This window comes from Protomyctophum bolini (genome assembly GCF_963924005.1).
Source record: "Protomyctophum bolini genome assembly, chromosome: 20".
In the NCBI taxonomy this organism is placed as follows: Eukaryota; Metazoa; Chordata; class Actinopteri; order Myctophiformes; family Myctophidae; genus Protomyctophum; species Protomyctophum bolini.
Window position 1 is genome coordinate 11,356,720 of NC_137881.1, and position 25,192 is coordinate 11,381,911.

At 46.3% G+C, this 25,192-nt stretch overlaps 1 protein-coding gene across 1 annotated transcript in view; it reads right to left on the minus strand.

Annotated features, from left to right (window-relative positions):
* Window positions 1-25,192, minus strand: part of nrxn2b (neurexin 2b) — a gene marked incomplete at its 3' end in the record, with an annotated part of 769,013 nt that overhangs the window by 22,235 nt on the left and 721,586 nt on the right. Inside the window, exon 20 of the mRNA XM_080791852.1 lies at window positions 320-645. Coding sequence (XP_080647978.1) covers window positions 320-645 — 326 coding nt within the window. The remainder of the gene's footprint in view (window positions 1-319; window positions 646-25,192) is intronic.

The window sequence follows — 25,192 nt, forward strand, 5'->3', positions numbered from 1 at the left end:
TACTGACAATTTCGTCAAAAATTTTAAACTAGATTAAATGTTAGGAAGGGACTATAGTGGACAAGAGATCCAGTATAAATAAAAGACAAATCGATGGTATCGACGGCATCAACGCGCGACGAAATACATTTTAGTCGACTAAATCAACTGTAGATATAGTCGACTAAAATCTAATGATATTTAGTCAACTAAAACTAGACTAACACCAACACATTCCAAGTGACTAAAATGTGACAAAAACCTTCATTCCAAAGACTATGACTAAACTAAAATAGAAATGTGCTGCCAAAAACAACACTGGGTGGTGCATGTGTCTCACCTGTGTGACACTGTCGCGCATGGTGGGCGAGCGCTGCTTGCGGGTGGTGGTGGTGGCCATGGTGGTGGTGGTCTCCATGATGGTGGTGCTCATGTCGGCGAGCGGCGTGGTGGAGGTGGTGTCGGTGGTGAGCACCGAGGGCACGTCGCCCACCAGCCGCAGGTTGCCCTGCGCCTGCACGTTGGGGTCACCCTCGGCCGCCAGCTTCAGCACCTGAAGGCCGTTGTAGTACAGGCCCGAGATCTGGCCCTGGAAGTGGCGGCCCTTCTCCGCGCCGCCGCCGATCTTGATGAACGCCTGGCTGTTGAAGATGGTCAGTTGTCGACCTGTCGAGGAGGGGTCCACGCGGAGTGGAGGAGAGGAGAGGAGAGCGCCGCGCGAGGGATAGAATAGGTGTAGGGGCAAAGGGGCGTCAAAGAGAAAAGTATGGCGAAGGTGAGAGGGACGGAGTGAATGTTTGAAAGGAAGGGGGGAATAAAAAAGAGAAGAGGAGAATGGAAGGACAGAAAAGAGAGAGAGAGAGAGAGAGAGAGAGATAGAGAGAGGGTAGGGAATACATTGTCAGTCACATCAGCGCAGTGGCACGCAATTACAGGCATGGCCGGAACACACAACTAGAGTTAAAAACAAACATGGGGAGGGAACAGGGGAGAGAACGGGGGACCATTTCTGTCACACCGTATGGGACGTCCTCTTGTGGTGACACGTTAGGGGCATTGGAACCCTACATGGTGTTATTCTTGCTGTCGCAGCCGTTATTCGACGTTGCTCAAGCATGCACCGGTTGCTCATAAACCCGAATCTGGCAGTCAAATGGATTGCGAGGGCGGCACGAGGCTGACCCCGAGACTGAGGGGTAGCACTGCGCGGTGAAACGCATCTCATTTGGCCCGGCCTGGAGATGGAATACATTAAGAACGATGCTAGGACTGCATGTCACTGAACCCAGAATGCACCTGAGATGCAACCATGATGAAGTACGCCTCAGGTTTCCTTCCATCCAAACAAGAAAAATAAGAAAAAAAAATGTTTTATTCAGCATGTAGGGTCCTCATCCGAATGGATAAAGGGGGGGCAGTGGGTCATCCATTTAACCAGGGGGACCAATGCCACCTACATACATATTCGTTCGTACATTGGGAGGTGAAGTGGAGGCGAACAGTCGACGCCAACGTCCTCACTTCCCACATTCAAACACCAATGGTACCCTGTGGTAATGTGTTACCAGAGTCAGTGGTGGTGAGTGGGAGTCGGGTATAAGGTGTGGGTTTTCTCCTGGTGTTTTCTTTAGCCGACGCCATCCATTCTTTGTTCTATTAAGAGAACAAAGATCTCCCTCCTCCTCCTCAGAGGGTGTCCCCACTGGAGCATTCGGTGAGAGGGCATCATCACGAGGAGGAGGTGCAGCCATTTGGGGCGAGTGAGTGGGTTAAAAACGTATAGGTGAAGTAATTGCTCACCAGAGGGGGAGAGTTTTTTTCATGGATTAATCAATCAATGGCTGAAAGGATGCAGGGGAGTGGTTTTGTGTTCGAAAAGAGATACTTTACACTAATGTATGCATGTGAGAGAGGGTGGTGGGGGAGTCGGAGAGAGAGGTAAGCAGATAGATCAGTATGATGTCATGCCTCTAATGAAATGGGAGACCCCTCTGGGGTGAGTGTGTGTGTGTGTGTGTGTGTGTGTGTGTGCGCACGACGCGTGCATGCGTGCGTGTACACTCCTGGTCAAGGACGTCCTGCATGTGTACTGTATGCATAATCATGCCTATATAACATGTACAGCGGTGCATGTGTATTTCTGTCTAACGATGACATACGATGCCATGGATCTCTCTGGTGTGTTTCTGCACGGAGCCACACAGGTGCGGCACCTCCAGCCTCGTCACAAGGACAGACAGACAAGAGACACCATGAGGGGCCATGAGTCTCCCATTATGTTTTCAATTAAGAGAAATGAGAGGGTGCTCTATCACAGAAATGATGATTTATCGCGGGGTCTGTATGATACGAGTGAAAATACAGTGCTCCGGTCGTGTGCTGTCGCATCGGCATCGGTGAATAATGTTTATTAAAATGCGCACGTATGTCAACTGCAGTGTGTCCCAGGGCGAACACACACACACACACACACACACACACACACACACTCGGCATGCTGCTATAGCATGTGGCTCGGCATGCGTGTGTGTGTGTGTGTCCACGATGTGTGTGCGTGAAAGTTTAACCCATTTTGGGCGGGGACCCTTTGGGTGTTAGCATTATGTTATGCTTTAGCTATTGAAAAATAGCAGACCTACAAGCTCGTAGCGCGCCACCGAGTGTCGCGCTACGAGCTTGTATAGGTCTGCTATTTTTGAAAAATCGAAGAACGACTGACACAGAAACATAGCTTTTTCAGAAAACTGTCAGGAAGATATTTTTAGAATCTGATCTCAGGTCAGAATGGGTTAAGCCACACACAACGTGGCCCGGGATATAAATCCTTCCCGCAGAGACGGCCCATTACGCGTGTCATGACATTATCAGATCATTAGGCCCCATCTAAAGGGGCCCCCAGGGGACTCACTACCCCCCCGTTCCCCCTAAGTTCATAATGATGGGGACTTAATGTCTGGCATATGCACTGTTGACACGAGAGGCTCTGTCTCCCTCTATTATCTCTCCACTAAGTTTCCGATGGATCGTGATCGTGGCGCCGTAAAGTGTGAATGGGGTTGCAACGGAAGGGCGGAAACGAAAGCCGTTTGTCAAACTGCGGCGGCCGCCAGCGAGGAAAACAAGATGAGATGACTTTGTGTGTGTTATGTGATGGTAGCGTGTATAGTATGTGTCCCCCTTTCCTTCCAAACTACTGTAATCTATCAATAAAGGCAAAAAGCCCACAAAAAATATAATAAAAAAAGAAAAAAAACTGCACGCACATACACACACACACGTGCACACACAAACTCGAACCCACTGCCAGGCTGCATAAGACACACACGAGACAGGCTGTCTTGTCTCGTGTCTCCTGTATAGCAGACACTCAGCTCCAGTTAATTTTCAATGGGAGGCTGTCTCGTCAAAACCACAATGACTCCCATTGAAAAGGAACCGTGAGCTGTCCGACACACAGAGGAAACACCCCGTGTCTCTTATGTGTGAGTCCAGCCCTGACGCACACAGCCTCAGCCCAGCTAGAGCACACGGCGCTAATGTACTGTATCACTTCACTTTCTCAGTGCCCTTGAACAGAGGACGCAGAAACGCACGCACGAACGCACGCACAGCAGCCCCAGAGGGTCTCCCATTTCAGGAGAACAGTCCTAGGCAGACCACGCATCTCCAATTCTGAGGGGGATCGAGGGCACACGCTGGCCATGCGGACATGAGTACTGGAGTGGAGGACAAATAGAATTCCATCCGTATTCCCCCGGCTGCAGCTCTATTGGGGGCCCGGCCTCTTGGCTTACCGCTGGCCGACGCCGGCTCAACTTTACCATACAGATGCTTTACGATCCTCCCCGGCGTATAGCCAAACCAGCAGCCATTCCGAGTCCCAATAAGATGATCCGCTCAGACGGGACTCCGGAGGAGTTAAGTGTATCGGTATATCCGGGTTATTATACTCCGTGCCAAGACGGCCAGAAAGTAAAGCCATATTGACGAGTGGATTATGATTATGGTGCCGAGCAGCGTGGCATTTAATACCGCGGAAAGCATGCGCGCACGCTTTGCACATACGCAGTGACGTGCGCTGACATCTTCCTTTGTGTATTTACGAATGTGCGCAGAATCTATCTAAATCTAGCTATTTAAATCCTTGCGCTGTCAAAATCCTTACAGTTAATGTAACTCTGAGAGGGTAAAAAAAACCCGAAACAGACCGTGCTGCCGTATAGCATGTCAAGATGGCACAGCAAGGAATACAATTATTGACGTTGTGGGTCTTTTGGACTTCAAAGCCCCCATTTCTCATCTGACGAGAGTTAGTTACAGAGAGAGGAATGGAGAGAGAGAGAGAGAGAGAGAGAGAGAGAGAGAGAGATTGAAAAAGAGTCATACGGACAGGAAGGGAGATAAAGATAGAGTGAATAAGGTTGAGAGAGAGAGAGACACCGAGACAAGGAGGAAGGTGCCCTCTACACTATAGTCATGGGAGGGGTGTGTGTGTGTGCCGTGTGCGTGCTGAAACGTGGAGAGATCCGTGTTTGTTTTCTTCCACGCATGGCCGTCCCATTCATGATTAGAGACTAACAGGCTCTGATGAAGTTATTGTTTCGGCGGGCCGGCCGGGTCAAATCGAAAGCGACGTTGGGTTTTAGAGCCAATTTGGGAGGCCTGTGGGTGATGGAGATGAAGGGGGGGAGGAGGATGGAGGGGGGGGTAGAGGAGAGGAGACTGGCTGGCTGCGGGGGAGGAGGGTCTGCATGACAAGTAGTCAGAGAGAGAGGCATCATATATATGAGAGCCTGGGGGAGTAGGGCGGGGGGGACTGGGGAGGGGGGGGTCTGGTGTGCGTGTGTGTCGCGTATGTAATAATAACCTATGGAATGTGTCAACGGAGTGAATGACCTTTTTGTGGGTGACAGGTGGCCTTTTCAGGCGGCGGACGAGTGGGCCTTGATTTACATGCATGCAGCGCCTGACACTTTTAACTCTTGTATCATAAATGTGTGTGTGTCTGTATGTGTGCATGTGTGTGTGCGTATACAGTATACTGTATATATGTAAGCAAGGCACACAGCAGCACAAGGCTTGGATGCATGGCTGCACATTGACGAGGGAGTGTTGTTGGACCAATTTAGGGGTTCGGATGCCTGCGGGCTATGGATCTCTCTCTCTCTCTCTCTCCATGGGGTATCATGGTGATTGGCTCCTAATGGACTGAAGCTGAGGCTGAAATGGTGGTTGTGGTGGTGGGGGAGGTGGTGCGTGGGGGGACTGGGCTAAGAGAGAGTCAGTAGGTACAGACAGGGTGACAGCCGGCCGGCCTGTGCAGCTCATTATAAGTGCCATTCCCGGCCGCGCATGGCGCCTTAATTAACTGCACCGCGGAGACCAGAGACGACGGCGATGACCGGCCGCGCCTCCACAATGAGTGCACGGACTCACCACTCAGGCACTCACCACCGCCTGCTCTGTCTGTAGCACGTCACCCACACTGTTTATTTACCTCATTGATCTGCCAAACGCTGACAGTGATGTATGTGCGTCTGTCTCTAAGCTGTCCTTTTATAAGACCAGCCTCATGTCTGTTGATCAATACGCCCGTCTGTCTGTCTGTCTGTCTGTCTGTCTGTGCCTGCCATGCGAATAAAATGAATTAATCCATTCTATTCACACACTGCATGCTACAGTATAGTATACATCTGTATTTTATTCACAGTTGGCACAACATCTATATTCCTATAGTGTGTTTTTCCCCGAGTGGGAATCTGTGCGGAGTGACATGCACAATGGGAGCGGCAGAGAATGCACAGCACTCTTTATCCACTCTATATTGCTACAATGGCGGGTAAAAAAGAACACCGCACGCCAAAACGTAGGTGTTGACGCGCGGCTATAGAAGCCGCGCGTCAACAGAGACTATCTCCTACCCCCAGCCTACCACCCAGCCTGGGAGAAATGCACACACATGTACGCGGAGGATGCAGCTTCTCCACGCTGCTAGAAATGGACCGTTAAATAAATAAATAAATAACGTCAGTCGCGGTGCAGATCTTCAAAGCGGATCACTCGAGGGACGGGTCGGTCGGCCGGTCGGCCTATAGATGCCGGGCTCATTCATTGGCCGCCGGCCCGGGGCTTCGATTTCCTCGCCGAGAGGATGCGGTAATGAAGCCTGCTGCGTCTGACCCTCTCATGTGGTGCTGGCCGTGGCGGTGTTGGTGGTGTTTTTCTAGCTCTCGTTGAAATGGTGAGAATGCGTCAGGCCCCCCCCTTGTTGCTGCAGGGCGGGGAATCAATATCCCTCGAGAAACGCTGGGGGCCCTGAGCTCCTTACAGCTCGCCATCACACGCATCTTATACGTGCGGTGACCTGCCAATTTCCCTCGCCTCGACCATCTTGGAAGAGGAGATGTTGACACACAGCCTGAACTGCAGCTATAGACTGAAATCACATACTGTGATACTGTACATACAGTATGGCCCTTGTCTTGTTCTCTTTGCTTTTCAAGTCAGTCAGCGATTTCCAGGGTTGGAAAATCGGCAATGAATAAGGGGGGGGGAAAAAATCTCTAAATAATACATTTTAACCAGTATTTTTTTACTTTAGCTGTTGAAAAATAGCAGATTTACAAGCTCATAGTGACGCGCAACGAGCTTGTAGATCCATGCTATTTTTCTTTTAAATCTTGAAAATGTGTGCAAATCTTTGAATATATATTCTTTGTGAACGTTTTAACTCAAATATTTGTTTCTGGAAGGGGGGGGGGGGGGGGGGGGGGGGTGGAACAATTTATTTTCAGACGGGGGTCCCGTGGCCAGATACATATCATTCTGGGGGTTGTTGACATGAAAATGTTTGAGAACCACTGATAAAGAAACATAGGGTTTTCAGAAAACCGTTCTGATTTGGAAGACATTTTGTAGAATCTGTTCTCATGTCTTAATGGGTTAAGCCCACCGGCAAGGGCATTCAGCAGCGAGTGCTTCACATTGACACTGAAATAACTGGCCACAGCTCCCCGGCTGGCGTTTTCGTTTGTTGGGAACCACCTGCCAGGCGGGCACCTTTCTGTCTTGGCGAGAGAGAGAGAGAGAGAGAGAGAGAGAGAGACCCCCTCAACTTGTCTAGGTGAGCAGAATCGGGAGCGACAATGCCACAGGTCAGCCACGGGATAATACATTCCCTGCGTGGCGGGCGCGACCATGGAGACAATTAAGGAAAGAGGAGTTTGGACAGGGAGTGAGACGGCAGGGGGACATGTGAACGGGCAGGAGCGAGAGAGAGAGAGGGTGACAGACGGACGAGTGGGACAGGGAAAGGAGGCCGGCGTGTCAGAGAGACAAGAGTCGGTACGTGGAGGGGATGAGGAGAGAGCCAAGAAAAGAAAAAAGAAAAACACAGTGAAAAGGCCAGTGACAAGATACAGGGGGTGAGATGAGAGAGAGAGAGAGAGAGAGAGAGGTGGGAGTGAGTGAGTGGTGGTAAATCAGACAACCTCCGTGGGGATGGAGTTGGTGGAAGAACAGAGGAAGAAATTGAAAGCCCTGAAGTGCTAAATGCACGTAGGAGGAATCAACACCCAGAGAGTGAGTCACACATTTCACTCACTGACCCTTGTTGTCTCGTGTTGTGGTGAGCTAATTGTGCTGGACGCCTGGAGCCTGTCCTCCATCCTGCCACATCAACGCACTGGTCAGCAGCACTGACCAGCAGTATAGCTCAGGGGTAGAGTGGCCGGTTGGGAACCGCAAGGTTCCCAGTTCAAACCCGGGCTCCCCTAGAGTTAGTGTCTAAGTGTCCTTGAGTCAAGACTCTGAACCCCTAATTGCTACCGATGTGCAGGTTGGTGCCTTGCATGGTTTCCATCGGTGTATGATTATGAATGTGTGTGTGAATGGGTGAATGTAATGCACAATCTATGTAAAGGTGTGTGAATGTGTGTGTGAATGGATAAATGTAATGCACAATCTATGGAAAGTGCCTTGGATAAAAGGTGCCATTTACTCTTCTGTATGGTGTACACTAGTATCTATGCATGCACGCACGCACGCACAGAGATGCAGTCTATAGCATCAGATGGAACTCTGGCTGGTAATTACTGCATGGCTGAGGCGAGCTGAGCCAGAGGAGTGGGTCGGGGGGCCTGGGTGGGTGGGCCACGCTCGGCTGCCTAATGCACAGATTGGCTATCGGAGGCTGAGCTATAATGGCTCACTGCACCCCCCACCACTCCCGACCCCCTAACCACTAACCACCCAGAGGAGAGGGGAGGGAGGGATGGAGACTCTGTCCACTCCCTTCTAATAGAATAGGCCATTGGTTTGGTTCTCAAAGTGGGGTTCGGCCCCATGGGGGGAGGGAGGGGGTTTATGGTCATGATTCACAAGCATCCTGGATGGCTTGAGGCTTATTCATACTCCAGTTATAGGTGATAAGGTGACCACCGAAAGGTTGGTTAGTAAAAAACAACAGAGGTGTGTTTGGCTAGGACGCCTGGACCAACAGCCGAGAGAGGCATCTCTCTCCCACAGGCATCATTACGCCTCTCTCTCGGCGGTGGTTTAGGGGTAGAGTGGCCAGATGGTAACCGCAAGGTTCCCAGTTCAAACCTGGACTCCTCCAGAGTTAGTGTCGAAGTGTCCTTAGGTGTCCTTGCTTCTGATGTGCTGGTTGGTGCCTTGCATAGTTTCCGCCGCCACCGGTGTATGAATATGTGTGTGAATGTAATGCACAATCTACGCAAAGCAGCTTGGATAAAGGCGCTATATAAATGCACCATTTACCATTGGGGGAGCGACATATTGACGGCGAGGAAGCCCCGGGCGCCATCTGAAATGTTTGCACTTAGCAAAGCATGCAGGTGGGCGGCTCAGCCTTGGATTCACCTCCGCCAATACACACCACTTTGTGGCGTGATTGACAGCCGACCTAGCAGTGTTTGCATGGTGGAGTATATATAACGTGGCTTGCATCATATAGTTCTCTACCATATCTAACTCACCAAAACAGGCCCCGCACATCCTTTTTAAATGGAAATGAAATAAATAAAAGAAGGGTGGCTGAAGACGGAAAAGCTTATGGAATGTGCAACATAATTATCTCCTCAGTGCCAAGGCCCTCTTTGGTAATTAACAGGGAACTTGCTGTTTTTCTGGACTCCCCCCAGAAGTTTAGGTTGGAACGGGCACAAAACCATGAAGTAATTGTGCTTGACAAGGTTGGTAAGGAGCCAAATGCAATGTGAAGCTATACTGCAGAGGTTCTAAAAGTGGGGTCTGGAGACCCCCAGGGGTCCTTGAGGGAGTTCCAGAGGGTCCCCAGCTAAATGATAGTTTGAAACCAAATGGGAAAACCAAATGAGAGTGTACAAATGGACCCTAACGGGTCCATTTAGTTCCATTTGTACACTCTAAATTAACTTTGATTTTACATTATACATTGGGGGTCCCAGTCTCCCATGATATAAATGCCATTAAATGGGGGGTCCGTAGACTATAATGCATGTCAAACTGAGGGCTCAGCAGTCAGTGTATAGAGCCAGTGACAGTCCGGGCGTGGCTTACACCTCCGTCTGTGGGTCTGAACTTAAGGAGGCGTTATTATCGCTGAGACAGATGGATAATAATAGCGTAACGGGTAGCTGGGGACAGGCCTTCTCCTTTTCTCTCTCTCTCTCTCTCTCTCTCTTTTGTTTAATTCACTCCAGCTGTGACGGTGCTGCATGTTCTAGGCCATTTCATGGTAGGGGACCCATGAAATAAACCCAGCAAGCATCTCATCAGCCCGGCGTCAAGCGAGGCGATATCTACATACTGTATCTGCAAGGCGCTTTTTCTTTTTCTGCTGATGAGCAAGCATGTCGCAAACACGCCATTGTTTCTCTCCTCCACCCCCCCACCCCCACCCCCCCCGCTTTCCATGAAAACAGGGCAATTATAAGTATTGAAGCGCAAAGGAAAAAATAACTAAACATAAAAAGCTGCAGGGAACACATGCCCTATCTACTGAAGTGATGTTGCGAATGTGGACGTGCCGGCATTGGATGTTGGCCTATTCGCTGACAATGAAATGTCACTCGAGTCTAACTTTTTTCTACTTGTGCGTGCTTGTGCATAATGTTGGTTCCGTTCACATATCGCTCGAGGCATAGAAACCAAATGTCATACTGGCGTTGCATCTTCCCGTTGACTGAGTCACATCATGTCTGTTCCTGTAGCCATGAGGCCCATAGGGCAGGAGTCTGTTTCTGTAGCCATGAGGCCCATAGGGCAGGAGTCTGTTTCTGTAGCCATGAGGCCCATAGGGCAGGAGTCTGTTTCTGTAGCCATGAGGCCCATAGGGCAGGAGTCTGTTTCTGTAGCCATGAGGCCCATAGGGCAGGAGTCTGTTTCTGTAGCCATGAGGCCTCATAGGGCAGGAGTCTAACTCCTGTTCCTGTAGCGTGAGGAAGCACACCGCTGGACATGACGCTAGTATGTTACAGGGACTTACCCCTCAAACTTGGATCTTGTCTACAAGCTTGTCAATTAAATGCACTCATATAAAAGTAGGGAGAAATCCATGGTGCTTAATTGGCAAATTAATCAAATAGCCTTTCTCTGTAATATGTAGAATGCCATTCATTCATTCCTCGACATTCAAGGAGTGATTTTCCAAGTCATATTGTATTTTCACGGCTCGATAATTCGCGCCATCACAAAGTCTGTGCCGTTTTGCAGGAGCTTCAAAATGTCAGTAACCCGAGGGCCTCAAGTAGTTTTAAGGCGCCCCATGACTGTATACATCTTCGGATAAGAGCTGCACGCTTATCTCTTAAAAAGGGAGCGACACGGAGAAGTCAATTCTTGGCGGTTACATATTTATTTATTTATTTTCGTGGCGGTGTTCCCCAGTGAAATCAGGAAATCTGCGTGTCACTCTTGTCGTCTCTAAAGAGAGAGAGAGAGAGAGAGAGCCGGCGCCTGCCAAGTTCTGGAAGACTATACTGGCAGGGGGGGGGGGGGGGTGAAGAAAATGACAGAGAGGAGGGTACAAAGAAGGGAAGATGGGGGGGAAACGAGACGGGTAGGACGAGCGTATAAACAGCACTAGAGAGAGTGACAGAGAGCGAAGAGGATTTAGGATGACAGCTCCATCACAAGGAGGGGGAGAGGCGAGGAAAGAGGGCCATGCACATCTGAACGAGTTTAAGCGTGGGACTAAGCTGTTGAAAACTTTCGGGACTCTTATTTTTCCCCTCTATTGGCTCCCTATAATGGCTGCCATTTTGGATTTAGTCAGCAGGAACAGAGAGGGCCCAGGGATGTTCACTCTGATCTGCCTCAAAGTCTAGGAGAGGAGAGGAGAGGAGAGAAGGAATAGAGCATGGGGAGGCCCTGAAACAAAGCCTGCATGACTCTCCAGCCTTTTTGCACTGCACTGCAGAGCAGGAGTACTAGGCAACTTTGATGATCCAGGACCACTATAGTTCCACACTCACTCCAGAGGGCCACTATAGTTCCACACTCACTCCAGAGGGCCACTATAGTTCCACTCACTCCAGAGGGCCACTATAGTTCCACACTCACTCCAGAGGGCCACTATAGTTCCACACTCACTCCAGAGGACCACCATAGTTCCACACTCACCCCAGAGCCGAGGGGCCGATATAGTTCCACACTCACCCCAGAGGGCAGTTCCACACTCACTCCAGAGGTCCACTATAGTTCCACATTCACTCCAGAGGACCACTATAGTTCCACATTCACTCCAGAGGACCACTATAGTTCCACACTCACCCCAGAGGGCAGTTACACATTCACTCCAGAGGACCACTATAGTTCCACATTCACTCCAGAGGACCACTATAGTTCCACACTCACCCCAGAGGGGCCACTATAGTTACTCACCTAAGTACTATATACTCACCTACTAAGACTGAACAAATTAGTTTGCATGTTTGGAATTGTAACAGCTATATCATATTAATATATTATATTAATAATATTAATTCATATCATAATAATATATCAGTATTCTAATATTAACTTGAGGCCCACATAAAGTGAAGGTGTGGCGCCGCATGTGACCGCCGGGCCGCCAGTTGGATGCAGAGCATAACGCACATTTCCAGAGCTATTGCCCTTTGTTTTGGCCAGTAAACTCTGCAGATAGCCTGGGGTCCACCTATGCTTTCTATGGCATAGGCAGCTCCCGGCAGGATCCGCCAGGAGAATCTATAGATGCAGCTGCGCGACATGAGACTAATTTATTAGAGCGACAGAGAGAGAGAGGAGTGTGTGTGTGTGTACGTGTGTGCGTCAATTTAACAAAGGTGCAGAGTGCAGAGTGATCGACGTTTGCACTACTGTATGCCGTATTGAAGTGGACTCGGACCCAGACTTTTTTTTCTCCCTGGATAAAAAACGTCTGGGTTTCCGAGGCTACTCTGCAGATGACCGTCAGCACATTATAGTCAAAAGCTCTCAGCCGTGATATTGCACCGATGGGACCCCAAAAGCAGTACGGGACCCGTACTGCTGTCGCCCCGTGCTCCTCGGGGCTCTTTATGGAATCGACTAAACGCTGCAAAAACGCAAATTGGAAAAGAAAAGGCAGAGGGAGACCCCCGGGAGGGCTGATGTTTTGTGTTCACTCTGGTCAAAGGCGCTCTGAGGCATGTATGTGATTGCCCTCTGGGAGCACGCTGCAGTAATACGATCACCCAGCAACCCCGCGGAATGACTTGGGAGTGCCAAATCCTTCATGTTGGAGCGTTTTTACTCCGGCGGTGTAGAAATGGACCTGCGAGGGTTCAGGAGTTACATTTCATGCTCACGATTTTGTTGTGTATTATAGTTTCCAGTCTGGGACATTATAATGGGAAAGACCAGGTCATATGTGGGCACACAGAAATCGTTCCCCGTTCTCATTATTACATACACACACATCCACCACAAGGAGGCAAACACCATTGAACCTTCACAGCAGATAGATGACATATACTGTACGGTGCAACTGTAAACATTACAATGTCGAAAAACACATTTCAGTTATTCCTCTGAAGTGAAAACAATAAATGTTAAAGGGACCTTATTCCATTTCTCAAAGAGAAAACAGTTACAGAAAAAAGTCAACTTTTAAAATTTTGTATTTTAGTTAAAAAAAAGGTTTAACCCTCTGAGTCTTTGTATTTTGGGGTGAATGGGAGTCAGAACGGGGGACAGAAACATTCTCTAATCAGTTAAAAAAAATTGTTCTCCATTTAGAAGAGGTTAGAACTTAGTTAGCTATTTATTTTTGGTTTTAACGATCTGCACAGCCTGTCCAAAGTTCTTCCAAAAAAAAAATGACATCCAATGGTCCAATTGTGCTTGAACGTTATAATCGTTGTTTATGACATGGTTAGAACTGAGGGCTTTTCTATGACGTGACGACCCCACTGTGTGGTAACAGTAATCCAGTGGGGTTCAGGTTCGGGGGGGCGGCGGAGGGATTTCAGGGGAGATGGAAGCCCTCAGTGGTTATTTGGGTGGGTGAGGTTTGATGTTGCTGTTCGGTGGTTAGATTCTGGTTAGATTCTGCTTAGATCTCACGGTTTGAGCTTCATCTGCTTAGATCTCACAGATCTCACTTTGGTTTGAACTTTATCTCCACATGGTTCCACATCAAAGCAATAGATATATCTTTAACCCTTTGAGCTTGGAAAAAGTCCACTACTTCCTCGTCCTCTTGTACCTTCGAGGTCCCCCCTGACCGTTGTTCCCGCATAATGCTCTGTCGGAATTATGTTCGGATCCCTATAGTGACTGCATCTAAAAATCTAGTTCAAGAATCTACAAAGTGTATCAAAATGTACACAGCAACGTTGACTTTGTATCGTATCATTTTGCAATTCTAATAATCGGTATCGAATCGTTTTGCAACGTGAATAATCGATTGTATCAATAATACGTAAACTTGTGCGCTGTATTTAGCCATTTTATGAAGAACAAATAAAAATGCGTTTTATTACTTTTCCATTCAATATCGCTACACTTGGTCTATTGATAAATGGTTGTATTCTCTGTGTTCATGTCAAAGTAAAGTCTATAATGTGTTCAAATATAATGCGATTGCCAGAGAATCACCGTTTACTTTTTTATATTCATACATCCCTTAAAAAACCTGCACTATCCACATGTTTACACAATGTCTTTGCTAAATAGTTACTGTATCGATTTTAAATCGTTGAATCGTATCGCCATAATGACCAAAAATATTGTCCACGTATATGAGCCAAGATAAGCCCTACCATTTTCACAAACGAAAAAACAAATACCCACTAATTTTAGGAGTGGTGACCACGATCTGAGCCTGTTACTTGGTCAGCATGTTTCATAAAAAAAAGTTATGGAACATATACAGGATTTTTGTTTTTAATGCTATTGCACTGCTGTCATTTCTAAACGCCATGACAAAGGGAAAAGTCATCCAATTTCAAGCTCATTTTCCAAGATGTTCATATAGCATTCCACAAAGTCTTTAATACTTGAAGTTATGTGTTTTTATTGGTTCAATCCATAATTGAACCTTCATCTCAAAAGCCTTTTTTTAAGAAATTCTGCTTTGTGTCTTCTAAGCTCTCTCCCAGCAGGAGGTATTTTCCCCAGTGCATATGGAGAGAAAGTCGAGTTAAATATGGCGCTGACTGTGCCGGTTGTTTTGTTTTCATGAAATAAACATGTGAGTCACCCGTTTATCCCATTCCACTGTCACATGAATACTTAATTTAGCTCTCGGGTGACAAATTTTCGTCTTTGAATTCTTCCCTGGGTAATTGGCATTCACGATGCCATCTAAAAGTATAAAGTCTGCCCTAAGGTAACGAGCTAATGCCTGTAATCTAAAAGATTTAGATTTCATTACAACTCTTTTACTGACTGTGCAAACTGAATACAGAATGCAGAATGTTATGCCAAAAGTCTTGTGGTGGAAGATAACATACAATACAGTCTAAGTCGAGGTCTTTTCAATGCAATATAAATATCGCCCATGGTGTTATTATAGTACAGGCTCCCTGACTTACAATGAGTTAAACAGGTCTGCAACCTCTTGTGAGTACTTACTGATGCAATCGCAATTATTTTTCATACACGTGTGATTTCTTTCTTTCTTTCTTTCTTTAAGAATCAACCACCTTCAGCAGCACAAACAGCACAAGGCGAAGAAGACAAGGAGGTATTGGGACGTTTGAGACACTCAAAGGGTTAAATAATCATCACTTTGATACAGATCACATTTAGAAGAAAATCAATAAATTACTCAGTGTTAGGTTGTGGTTCGTGTAATCAGCCCTCATACACACACACAGAAAACATGTTCTGTGTCTCGTCTGTGTTTAATGGCCGCTATAATGCATTTCCAATGGGAGTCATATGGTTTGACCAAACATTTTTAGTTTGACAGCCGTGTTCTGCCCATCAAACACAAATGTTTGGTCAAACCATGTGACTCCCATTGGAAATGCATTGTGGCGGCCATCAAACACAGACAAAACACAGCATGTGTGTTCTGTACTGTATGTGTGTACGGGGGCCTCACTGAGCAAAACACAGTCCCTTTAACTTTTAATGACTTTCAATTGGGGGCTTGATATTTTCCTGCAAATTATGCAGTAATAAAGTTATATGTATGTATATTGTTTGTGGGAGGGGAGGCTAAGGGGTATGAATAAGTTCACATTCATCAAAACACCAGACACAAAGGAAGATGAAGCATATATATATATACGCAATTCAATATACTCTATTTACAACTTGCCAAGTTATACTGGGAGGTTATACGTTGGTTATTTGGGGGGGTTAAGACTCTGAGGAGGTGCAGCCCCAGTTGAGGTGGTGTTTTAATGTGACTGTGATAATCAGGCTTAGTTACAATTCCAAGTAAATTGCCAATTACTATGCAGGTTGTAGATTCATCTGCTTTGATACTCCAGCCTTGGAATGGGGGAATTAAGTTAACTAACGTAGCATTTCTGGATAAAAGGTCGACAATGTTTCTGTTTTATAGTTTAGGTTGTTTACCAGAAACTGCATGGACGGACAGTGAGAAGAATGCCTGAGGGGAATGCATGGTTTGTTGTGGGGTGAGCGGGTGAGCCTTAATCACAGTCAAGGTTGTTAACCACTTAAACCCTAGATACTTCATTAAGCGGAGTCCCCCAGGGCTCTATACTTGGTGTGCTCCTTTTTTTCTCCCCACCACCCTCTGCGTTAAATCTCTTTGCTGGAAAATAGCCAATCTACAAGCCGGCATTACCTGCATCCAGACAGTCGCGTCACGACGACACAAGATGCAGCTTTGTGCAGGCGTCACTTCCTGTTTTTTTAAACAGCAGGTGGATGGAATTGGAAATGAAGCTCCACCCATGCTGCAAGTTGCAGCGTGGGCGGAGCTTCATTTCCATCCACCTGCTGTTTAAAAACCAGGAAGAGACTCCTGCCGCTCGCGCCATCTTGCCGCCCCTTGTCGCGTATATCTGCTTGTACCCATTGCGTCGCGGCGCATTGCGAGCTTTGCAGATCGGCTATATGTTTTGTCAAATATTTTAGCTATAGGGTTCATGTGGTTAAATATATGAGGGGATGCACACGGTAAACGTGCCAATGTTATGCACCCCTGTTGCGTTTCGTGTGGCACTGCACCTCCCCCAGAGCTGTGGTTAACGGTAAGGTTAGAACGGTTAGATCATTAGTGTGGAGTTAAAGGGATTTTATTACCTTTGTCGAGTAGCCACTCGTCAACTACCCGACCGAGTCGGTATGGGATTCTTTGTCTAGCAATAGCCAGGCGCTCACTATCAAAGTTCCCTTTAAAGAGAATTTGGAGAAGACAAATTCATTTCAGAGAGGTTACAAAAAGAGATCTGGAAGTTGAAAAGTTAGAAGAGGTTAGAGGAAATAAAGGGCAACATGGCAAAAAGGTTTAGCAGGTTATTGTACTTTAAAAAAGCAGCTTTAGTTAGGTTGGACAGGAGGTTTTTGTGGCTGGGCTGGTTAGACAGGTTAACAGCATTCTAGTTACCTTGGGTTTAATATGAGAGTTTTTTTTTTTTTAATCAGCTATAGCAAGTTAAACATGTTTATGAATTATTTAGGTATGGTACGATTACATCTGTCTAACTGAAACGATCAACTTATATGGTAGCTGTGCGCAAAGTGAACACATTTAAGAAAATAATGTCAATTCATTTGGTTAAATTAAGCCAACAAAACACATGAGCAGTCATTTAAAAAAGCATCAACACAGTTAGAACATTGCCACACCACAAGTTAATGAAACAGCAACAACAAAATTAAATCATTGTCATGAATAAAACATGGTTATATCATTCCCCCCCCCCCCCCCCCCCCCCGATAATCAAACCTGGCACATTTTCATGGTTATTTCAAGGAAGACATTTTTCTGTTGCTGTTCAACTGTTGCAGTTCCCTGATTAGCGAAAACACCAGATGATGAAACAGGGGAAAGTGCCAGGGCTCGTTTGCACTCCAAACCAGTTAAGAGCTTCCTTCTTTCCACCTTCGTAGTCTAGCCCTCCTCAGCCGTCACTCGGTAATTAGTGTCACTTAGTATCAGCATGTGATAGACACTTTATTGCAACAAAATGTGGCACCGGCGCAAACGTGGGGTTTATATGGCGTTCCGCAGGGTTATTGAGGCCATATCTACAGAGCTGCAGACGGAGTTAGGGGAACTGCTCAGGGCTAATATGGTGGGTGGGCTTGGGCTTGGGTGACTGCCAGTGCCAGGAGACTGTCTGCTGGGGCTAATGGCTAGGAGGAGTAATGATATGGCACTCACTGCCAAAAGATATATGTGGGGGTTATTATACTAATTGACTGCATATTAAAAAAAATTAATGTGTGAAGTGAGGGGGCGCTCTTATCATCGTACATCAGCACGACGCAAAATAGACACTATGGGCTCCATTTTCGTCACCGCTAAACCCCTTATCCCTAAACTTCTTTGCCTTTCTTTACTATTTTGAAAAACATTTTTGAATAGTTCAACTAGCCAATCTACTGTCAATCTATTGACACGTTGTGAGCTTGTAGACTGGCCATTTTAGGGATAAGGGGTTTAGCGGTGACGAAAATGAGACACTATATCGTAAAATTCTCCATTCATTGTCAATGGGAATTTAATGTTTGTGTAGGACAAAAGTTTGTGGACAGACACTAAAAGTTGGATATAGGAGGGGCTAGCGCCTCAAAAAAAAAGAAAAAAAGAAAAATGTGAGCATGGCTCAAAGAACATGCCTGGATTCATCAACTAGTGCTGTATTTAATGCAATGTAATGACTGTATGCCTGAGTTACAGTACAGTCTGGGATCAAAGTCTAAGTGCTGAAAGGTAGACACACAAGGCTGTATATGAACGTATGAGTAAATCTTTGCCATTGTATTTCCATTATATTCTCTCTCTCTCTCTCTCTCTCTCTCTCTCTCTCTCTCTCTCTCTCTCTCTATCCCTCTACTGCAATGCTCTAAATAGACCACCTCAGTACTGCAGTACCTCGTTGTACTCCCCAGGGGGGTCTCTCTACCCACGCCTGCCTCTGTGTGCATGCAGTACTGGAGCACACACTACTGTGTGTGTGTGTGTGTGTGTGTGTGTGTGTGTGTGTGTGCGTGTGCATGAGAGAGTATAGAGTGAGAGAGAGAGAGAGAGAGAGAGAGACAGCGAGAGTATAGAGTGAGAGAGAGAGAAAGAGACAGCGAGAGAGTATAGCGTGAGAGAGAGAGAGAGATAGAGAGAGAGCACAGATGGAGTGATTGGGAGGACGGGTATAGACGGAGAACAGGTGTGAATGTATGACTCATGTACATTCACATTGCCACACGGCCAACACTACAATAGGCGTAACAACAGCGTGTCTGTCTGTGTGGTACAAACATGCGCCGCAGACATGCACGGTGAGTGTGAATAAAGCCCGCGTGCGGACGCGTATATCTGTCTGTGCACAGCTCTCGTCCGTACGATGCATCGTGCGAAGCGAAGGGCACCAAGACGGACGAGTCTGTCTTGGAGAATTGCCAGGTATCGCTTCTCGAGACGAGAAGACGGCTGTGGTCGAGAAGGCACCACGGGCAATTACAGGACACGTACGGCGCTCTCTACTCACAGCCCCCACATTATTATTAAACACGCACGCACTGCTACCATCGCCATATTTAGAGCCGGGGAGAGAGAGAGAGAGAGAGATTCTGCTGAGGAGGGAGACGAGAGAGAGAGAGAGAGAGAGAGAGAGAGAGAGAGGCATAGGAAAACAAAGCTAGAATAAGAATGAGTGAGCGTCACGAGGCAGATGCACGAGGCAGAGACAGAACAATGATAGCGTGTGAGTGTAAGATAGTAGTATATGGTTTTCAACCCTTTTCATATATCAAGGCCCATTATTCATTCAGCATTTGAGCCATGGAACAACCATTTGATGACATTTAGCCTAAATTGATCCTCGTATTTTGTTATCGTCGGACAGGATTTTGTCCCACAATTCCATGCTCTATTAATGTGGTGCCATTAGTAGAGAGAGCAGGCAAACATTGATCAACATAACAATCTTTCTGCATGCTCTTATTGCATAGACTTAGACTTGTAAACTAAGTGATGCAGATGTAGCCTAGCCTGGCGCAGCCAGACTTGAGTTTGATTTGATTTTGAATCTTTCTTTCATCCATCATATGCATATGCATATGCCCCGAGGCAGTGCAGCATAGAGGTATATTAGTATCGCAACGCGAGGCTAATGCAGATGTATAACATTAATTTAACTCCTGAGAGCATTCATTTTACGCTCTCAAGAGTTAAAGATCTGCGTCCATTTGGTTACCAACTCTCCATCATTCATGGGGACCACCTGGAACCCTCTCAAGGACCACTGGTTGAGAACCACTGGAGTGTCAGATAGATGTGCGAGATGAATGGATTTCTGGGCGGTATATGTATAGGCTCCACCATGGCTTTCTCCTTCAGACCTGCATGGGAAATGCTGTCCTTTAAAAAAGCAGCTGAAGCTAATCAACTTGAGTTTGACCTGCTCTCTCTCCGTCTCTCCCAAGGATATTAATAATGGGAGGTGTTGAGCTCTCCCTCTAGTGGCCACTGTTAAACAATACACTTATAGGGGCCCATGCCACTGTCTGGAAGATGCTTCAATATGCATCACCCTATTTTAATTTGTTCCATCTCTCTCTCTCTCTCTCTCTCTCTCTCTCTGACCCCACAAAAGTATAAGGTGGCTATTCCGAGGAAGCTCGTAGCCCTGATGCAGGTTTTTCCTATACACAGGTTTAATGTCTTGTCTAGACAACATTATTCGGGAGTCGAACCCGCTGCCAGACTGGATTACCAGCCAAGGTGCACAGACGGCTACGCCAGCCGCCCGGGCCAGCCGCCCGGGCCCACCTGATGTGGGTTTGATTTGAGCCTAGATGGGATTGATAATATATATAAGGGGCTACTTTTCATTTTGGACACGCAATTCCTGCGTGTCCTGTTCGTCTGTTTGTTTACAAGACTGTTTGTCTTCGGATCCTTGGAGAAATAAGTCATACCGAGCTATGGAGAGAAACTGTTTCACCACTCTCTCTGTCTCTCTCTCCCTCCCTCTCCTCGGCACTAGCCAGGTCTGCTCTGCATGAGAATGGGACAGACACAGCTGGGCCGTCTCTTCCATTATAACACCACCATAATCGCAATCACTCCATTCCAGAGTCTATTATTCCTTTTGCTTTGAGAAACTGAAACAAAAACAACAACAATATCTAAATAAATTGGCCCCCATGGCTCTCCGACGAGAACTGATGAAAGTGAACTTTATTCAAAGTTCACTTTGAACAAAGACATAGTCTTTGTTCAAAGTGCCTAAAAGCCTAAATAAATGAGAAAAAGCAGGTTGTTTTCATGAGGTATCCTGGCTTGTCTTGTCCCGACAATAATTTTAACTGACGATTTACTGTCATTGAACATTAGAACAAAATATTAAATTTCTGTTTGTATTTTAGGCTTTGTAAACAATATTATACTATAATTACATTTTTCGTTATAGTTTTAGTTGACGAAAATCAACACTAGCCATGGAGCCATCCATCCATACATCCATCCATCCGGGAGTCGCGCATGCACGCAGCTGCAGTGCCAGGGGTAGGGGAAAGGGCGAGCTGACGGACACCGTCTGGCAGCCACCGCGACATGGAGGAGGGGCACAGTGGCAGGCAGAGGACGGGCGGTGAGAGTGACGTGCGTGGCGTGCCAGGCGTGTATCTGACAGGCGAGGCTATATGCTGCATTGTAGCGGAGTGTAGCGAAGGCCACGCTCACATCACAACAGCCCACGGCCATGAATCACACCTCATTCTGCCACACTTTCTCCCTGTCCGTCCGTCTGTCCGTCTGTCTCTTCTGCTCTCCCCCTCTGTGTATGTGGTCTTCAATGTGTGGCCGTGTGTCTGTGTGCATGAGTATGTGCAAAGTGTGTCTGTAATATGTCTACGTGTCTGTATCTATCCGTACGCGCGCGTGTGTGTGTGTGTGTGTGTGTGTCCGTGCGTGGGGGGGCTGTCTATATCATATAGCTGTAGAGTCAGCCAAATGTCCTTGTATAGGACGCTCGCATCGGAAATCCATCCACACGAATGGAGATTACATTGGAGATGGTTGGCCTCCGGCCACCCCTCTCTCTCTCTCTCTCTCTGTGTCTCTCTCTCTCTATCCCTCTTTCTATCATTTCTCCCCATTCCGTCTCTGTCAGCCTCACTGTAGCCTCGTTCTGTTTCTCGTTAGGCAACTTTAGACGGATTGCTTTCTTTCAGATCCGCTGCAGGCTGCCTCGGGAGGTCACGGAGGCGGCGTCATCAGTTCACGAGCAAATTATTTAAATGTGTCTTTATTGTATGCTGCTAATTCTAATTGTATTCTGATTTTACATGCATATATATAAATATACGGTCTATCACATACATTTTTTTAAACAAATCTGCGTTGGTATAATCAATCCGTCCCGTTTTCGTTCTGCTCACCTCTCCTCTCATTATCCCTAGTAGAATCCATCCTACAGTACAGCATGGCAGCATGTCACAGTGACTGAGTGGGAGATGGAGATGGAGAGAGAGAGAGAGAGAGAGAGAGAGAGAGAGAGAGAGAGAGGGAGGGGGGGGGGGGGAGAGATAGAGAGAAAGAAAGCCACTCGCTTGCTCGCTCTTGGAAATCAAAGTTGTCACTTCTCTAATTACCTCAAGCAAATCTTTTCCTTCCCCTGCTCTGCACTACTTGGCTCTCTCTCTCTATCTCTCTCTCTCTTTCATAGCCACAGGCCTCTAATTGGAGATACCTCCCAACTGTGCAGGATCCAATCAGGACCAGCTGCACAGCTGCCCGAGGCCCAATAAGAACTCACCAGGTGAAGAGAAGGTTGGGGGGGGGGGGTCTTACATTGAATGGTGCAGGCGAATGGCCAAGCTTAAATGATTTTTATCATGTTTTTTCGGCCCCCTTTTAAAAATGGATCCTTACGGGTTAAATTAAACAAGTTGAAAATGTGAATGTTACTGTGCAACTCTCTCTCTCTCTCTCTCTCTCTCTCTCTCAGAGGTGAATGTTACTGTACACCTCTCTCTCTCTCTCTCTCTCAGAGGTGAATGTTACTGTACACCTCTCTCTCTCTCTCTCTCTCAGAGGTGAATGTTACTGTACATCTCTCTCTCTCTCTCAGAGGTGAATGTTACTGTACACCTCTCTCTCTCTCAGAGGTGAATGTTACTGTACACCTCTCTCTCTCTCTCTCTCTCTCAGAGATAAATGGTTGTAGCTCAGACAAGACACAGCCATGTTGACTCGGTTTAGTCACTCGATGATGATGTGCAGTACGTGTGGAACCAATGGATATCATGAATGAATTAAAAATGCATGCATTTGGAATGTTATTATAGAGCTGTTTTCCACTGTTAGGTTCTTATCTTATCTATGATACCTATGATTTATGATGACTATTTTTTGTATATGATGTATTACCATGTTATGTTATGTTATATTCTGGATTAAGAGCGTCTGCTAAATGCCTAAATTGTGAATTGCATATTGCTGTGCTGCTTTGTGCTTAGCTCTATGAAAGTTTTTGCACTCCCACCCAGAAAATAGCCTACGATTCCCTCAGGGGAGATCTTGCTATATTTCATTCCCTGTAATATCTTTTTGGCAGATCCTTTATTTATTTGTTATCCATATTTTCATGCTTACATGAATGAGTGGAGACAGCTAGAGCCGTACAGTCTGTCAGGAGGAAACCCCATTATGTCAAAAACAATAAACCAAACTGTTACTATTCAGGGTTCAAATTCAAAAATAGCAAACGTAGCGGAGCTGGAAACGGGCCTGTTCGCACCGCATGCTTGTGGACTTTCTACTTCTGACATTTTTGTGTGTAGGCCATTCATTTACCACAAAAGAATATGGCAATGATATTATACTTAAACGCTATTAGATATTTATGCTAAAAAAACATTATGTTCATGATGACCCTATGGTTGGGCCGTTTGTTGTATATCTGGAAACCCCTTATTTGTATTTTTATTGTAAATACGATAAGAGAGACCCTATGAGTGTGCTGTGTGTGCAAAAAAAATCGTATTTATTTTCTTAATCATTTAGACCTTGATTAGCCTGGCTAATCAAGGTCTAAATGTAGACGTCTATATATAGCACTCATTCTTGAGATGAGGGACAAAAGTGGAAAAAACATGTCCCACACATAAGAGCCTTATTTATGTTAAAAAATTAATTAATTAATAAAAATAAAAGCACTTGTAAAGTTAAATGTAATGCAGTTGTGTATTCTTATGACATTAATTTCATTATATATTTTTTCATATTCCATCCGAATTAGTTAAAAGCAGGCTCTGTACCCAAAAAAGCCTGTATTAAGCCTGTCCCCAGCAAGTGGTCACAATTTCAAACTGCCAAAAAAGTGTCTAATACTGTCACAATCACATAAATATACATACTAAATGAAAGTAGATTGTCAACAACATAGCAAACAATATACACAGGTAAGAGCGGAAACGCATCAGCGAAACAATGGAAGGTTGACTAGAGGTAAACGTTTATTCTGCCCGTCTTTAAGAGAGAGAGAGAGGGGGAGGGGGAGAGAGAGACATAGACGTAGAGAGAGAGAGATAGACACAGAGAGAGAGAGAGAGAGAGAGAGAGAGAGAGAGAGAGAGAGAGAGAGTCACACAGACAGAAAGCTCTTTGTGGTGGAGGGATCAGGGTTAGACTCTGAACTGAGCCGTTAAAACCTTCTTCTCTGAAGCTACAACATGGGGGAGGGACATCAATGCTCTCTGCCTTCCACTTTCCCACCATTCACTATTTTATTTTATTTGTTTCTATCGGACTGTTTTCTCCTGTCCAGGGAGTTGTTTTAGTCACATTGTATAGTCATCTGGAATGCTTTACTTTTAGTATAGTTTTGGTTGATCTACAGTATAGTAGTCAAGGCCTTGATGGCGTCGTAATGCCTGATTTATCTACAGTACAACTCGGACGGGGCTGAGTCGGCTCATACCGAACTTCGCAACGCTCGACACTGCAACTCGTGGCCCTTTAGGGTCGCGCGGTGGTGTCTCCCGTGGCTCAAGTTCGGTAGAGACGGCGTTCCTCCATCATTGTCTCTCTGGGGAGGATTTCAGTGTCATATGTACAGATTTTTGGGGTTTTCTAGGCGTGCATGTACAGAATTGCTGAAACTGAGGGTCAGCGAAGACAGGCAGAGGGGGGTGTTGTTCAGGAGAAGGTATACTACAGGGTACGAAAAATCTCTCAGAGATAGAAATAGAGATAGAAATGCCATTAAATGGTGGCCCGTAGACTAATGCATGTCAAACTGGGGGTCCTTGAAATTATACTGGTTGAGAATCACTGCTAGAGCTGTAAAAATCTTCTCTTATGGGGGTCCCTGGCATATCTTTTCAAATGGGGGTCCGCGGGCTAAGTAGTGTCAATTTGGGGGTCCTTGACATGAAAAAGTTTGGGAACCACTGACCTAGACCGTTCATTCCGTCTGCCCTCTCCTTCACATTATGCCTACTCTCGCATTGATTTATCGGCCCGGGATTGGGTGTCTGCATGTGTGTGAAAGTTAAAAACGTGCGTGCAAATGACTCAGGGTCTGTAGTGTACATGTGCTTTGTGTGTGGT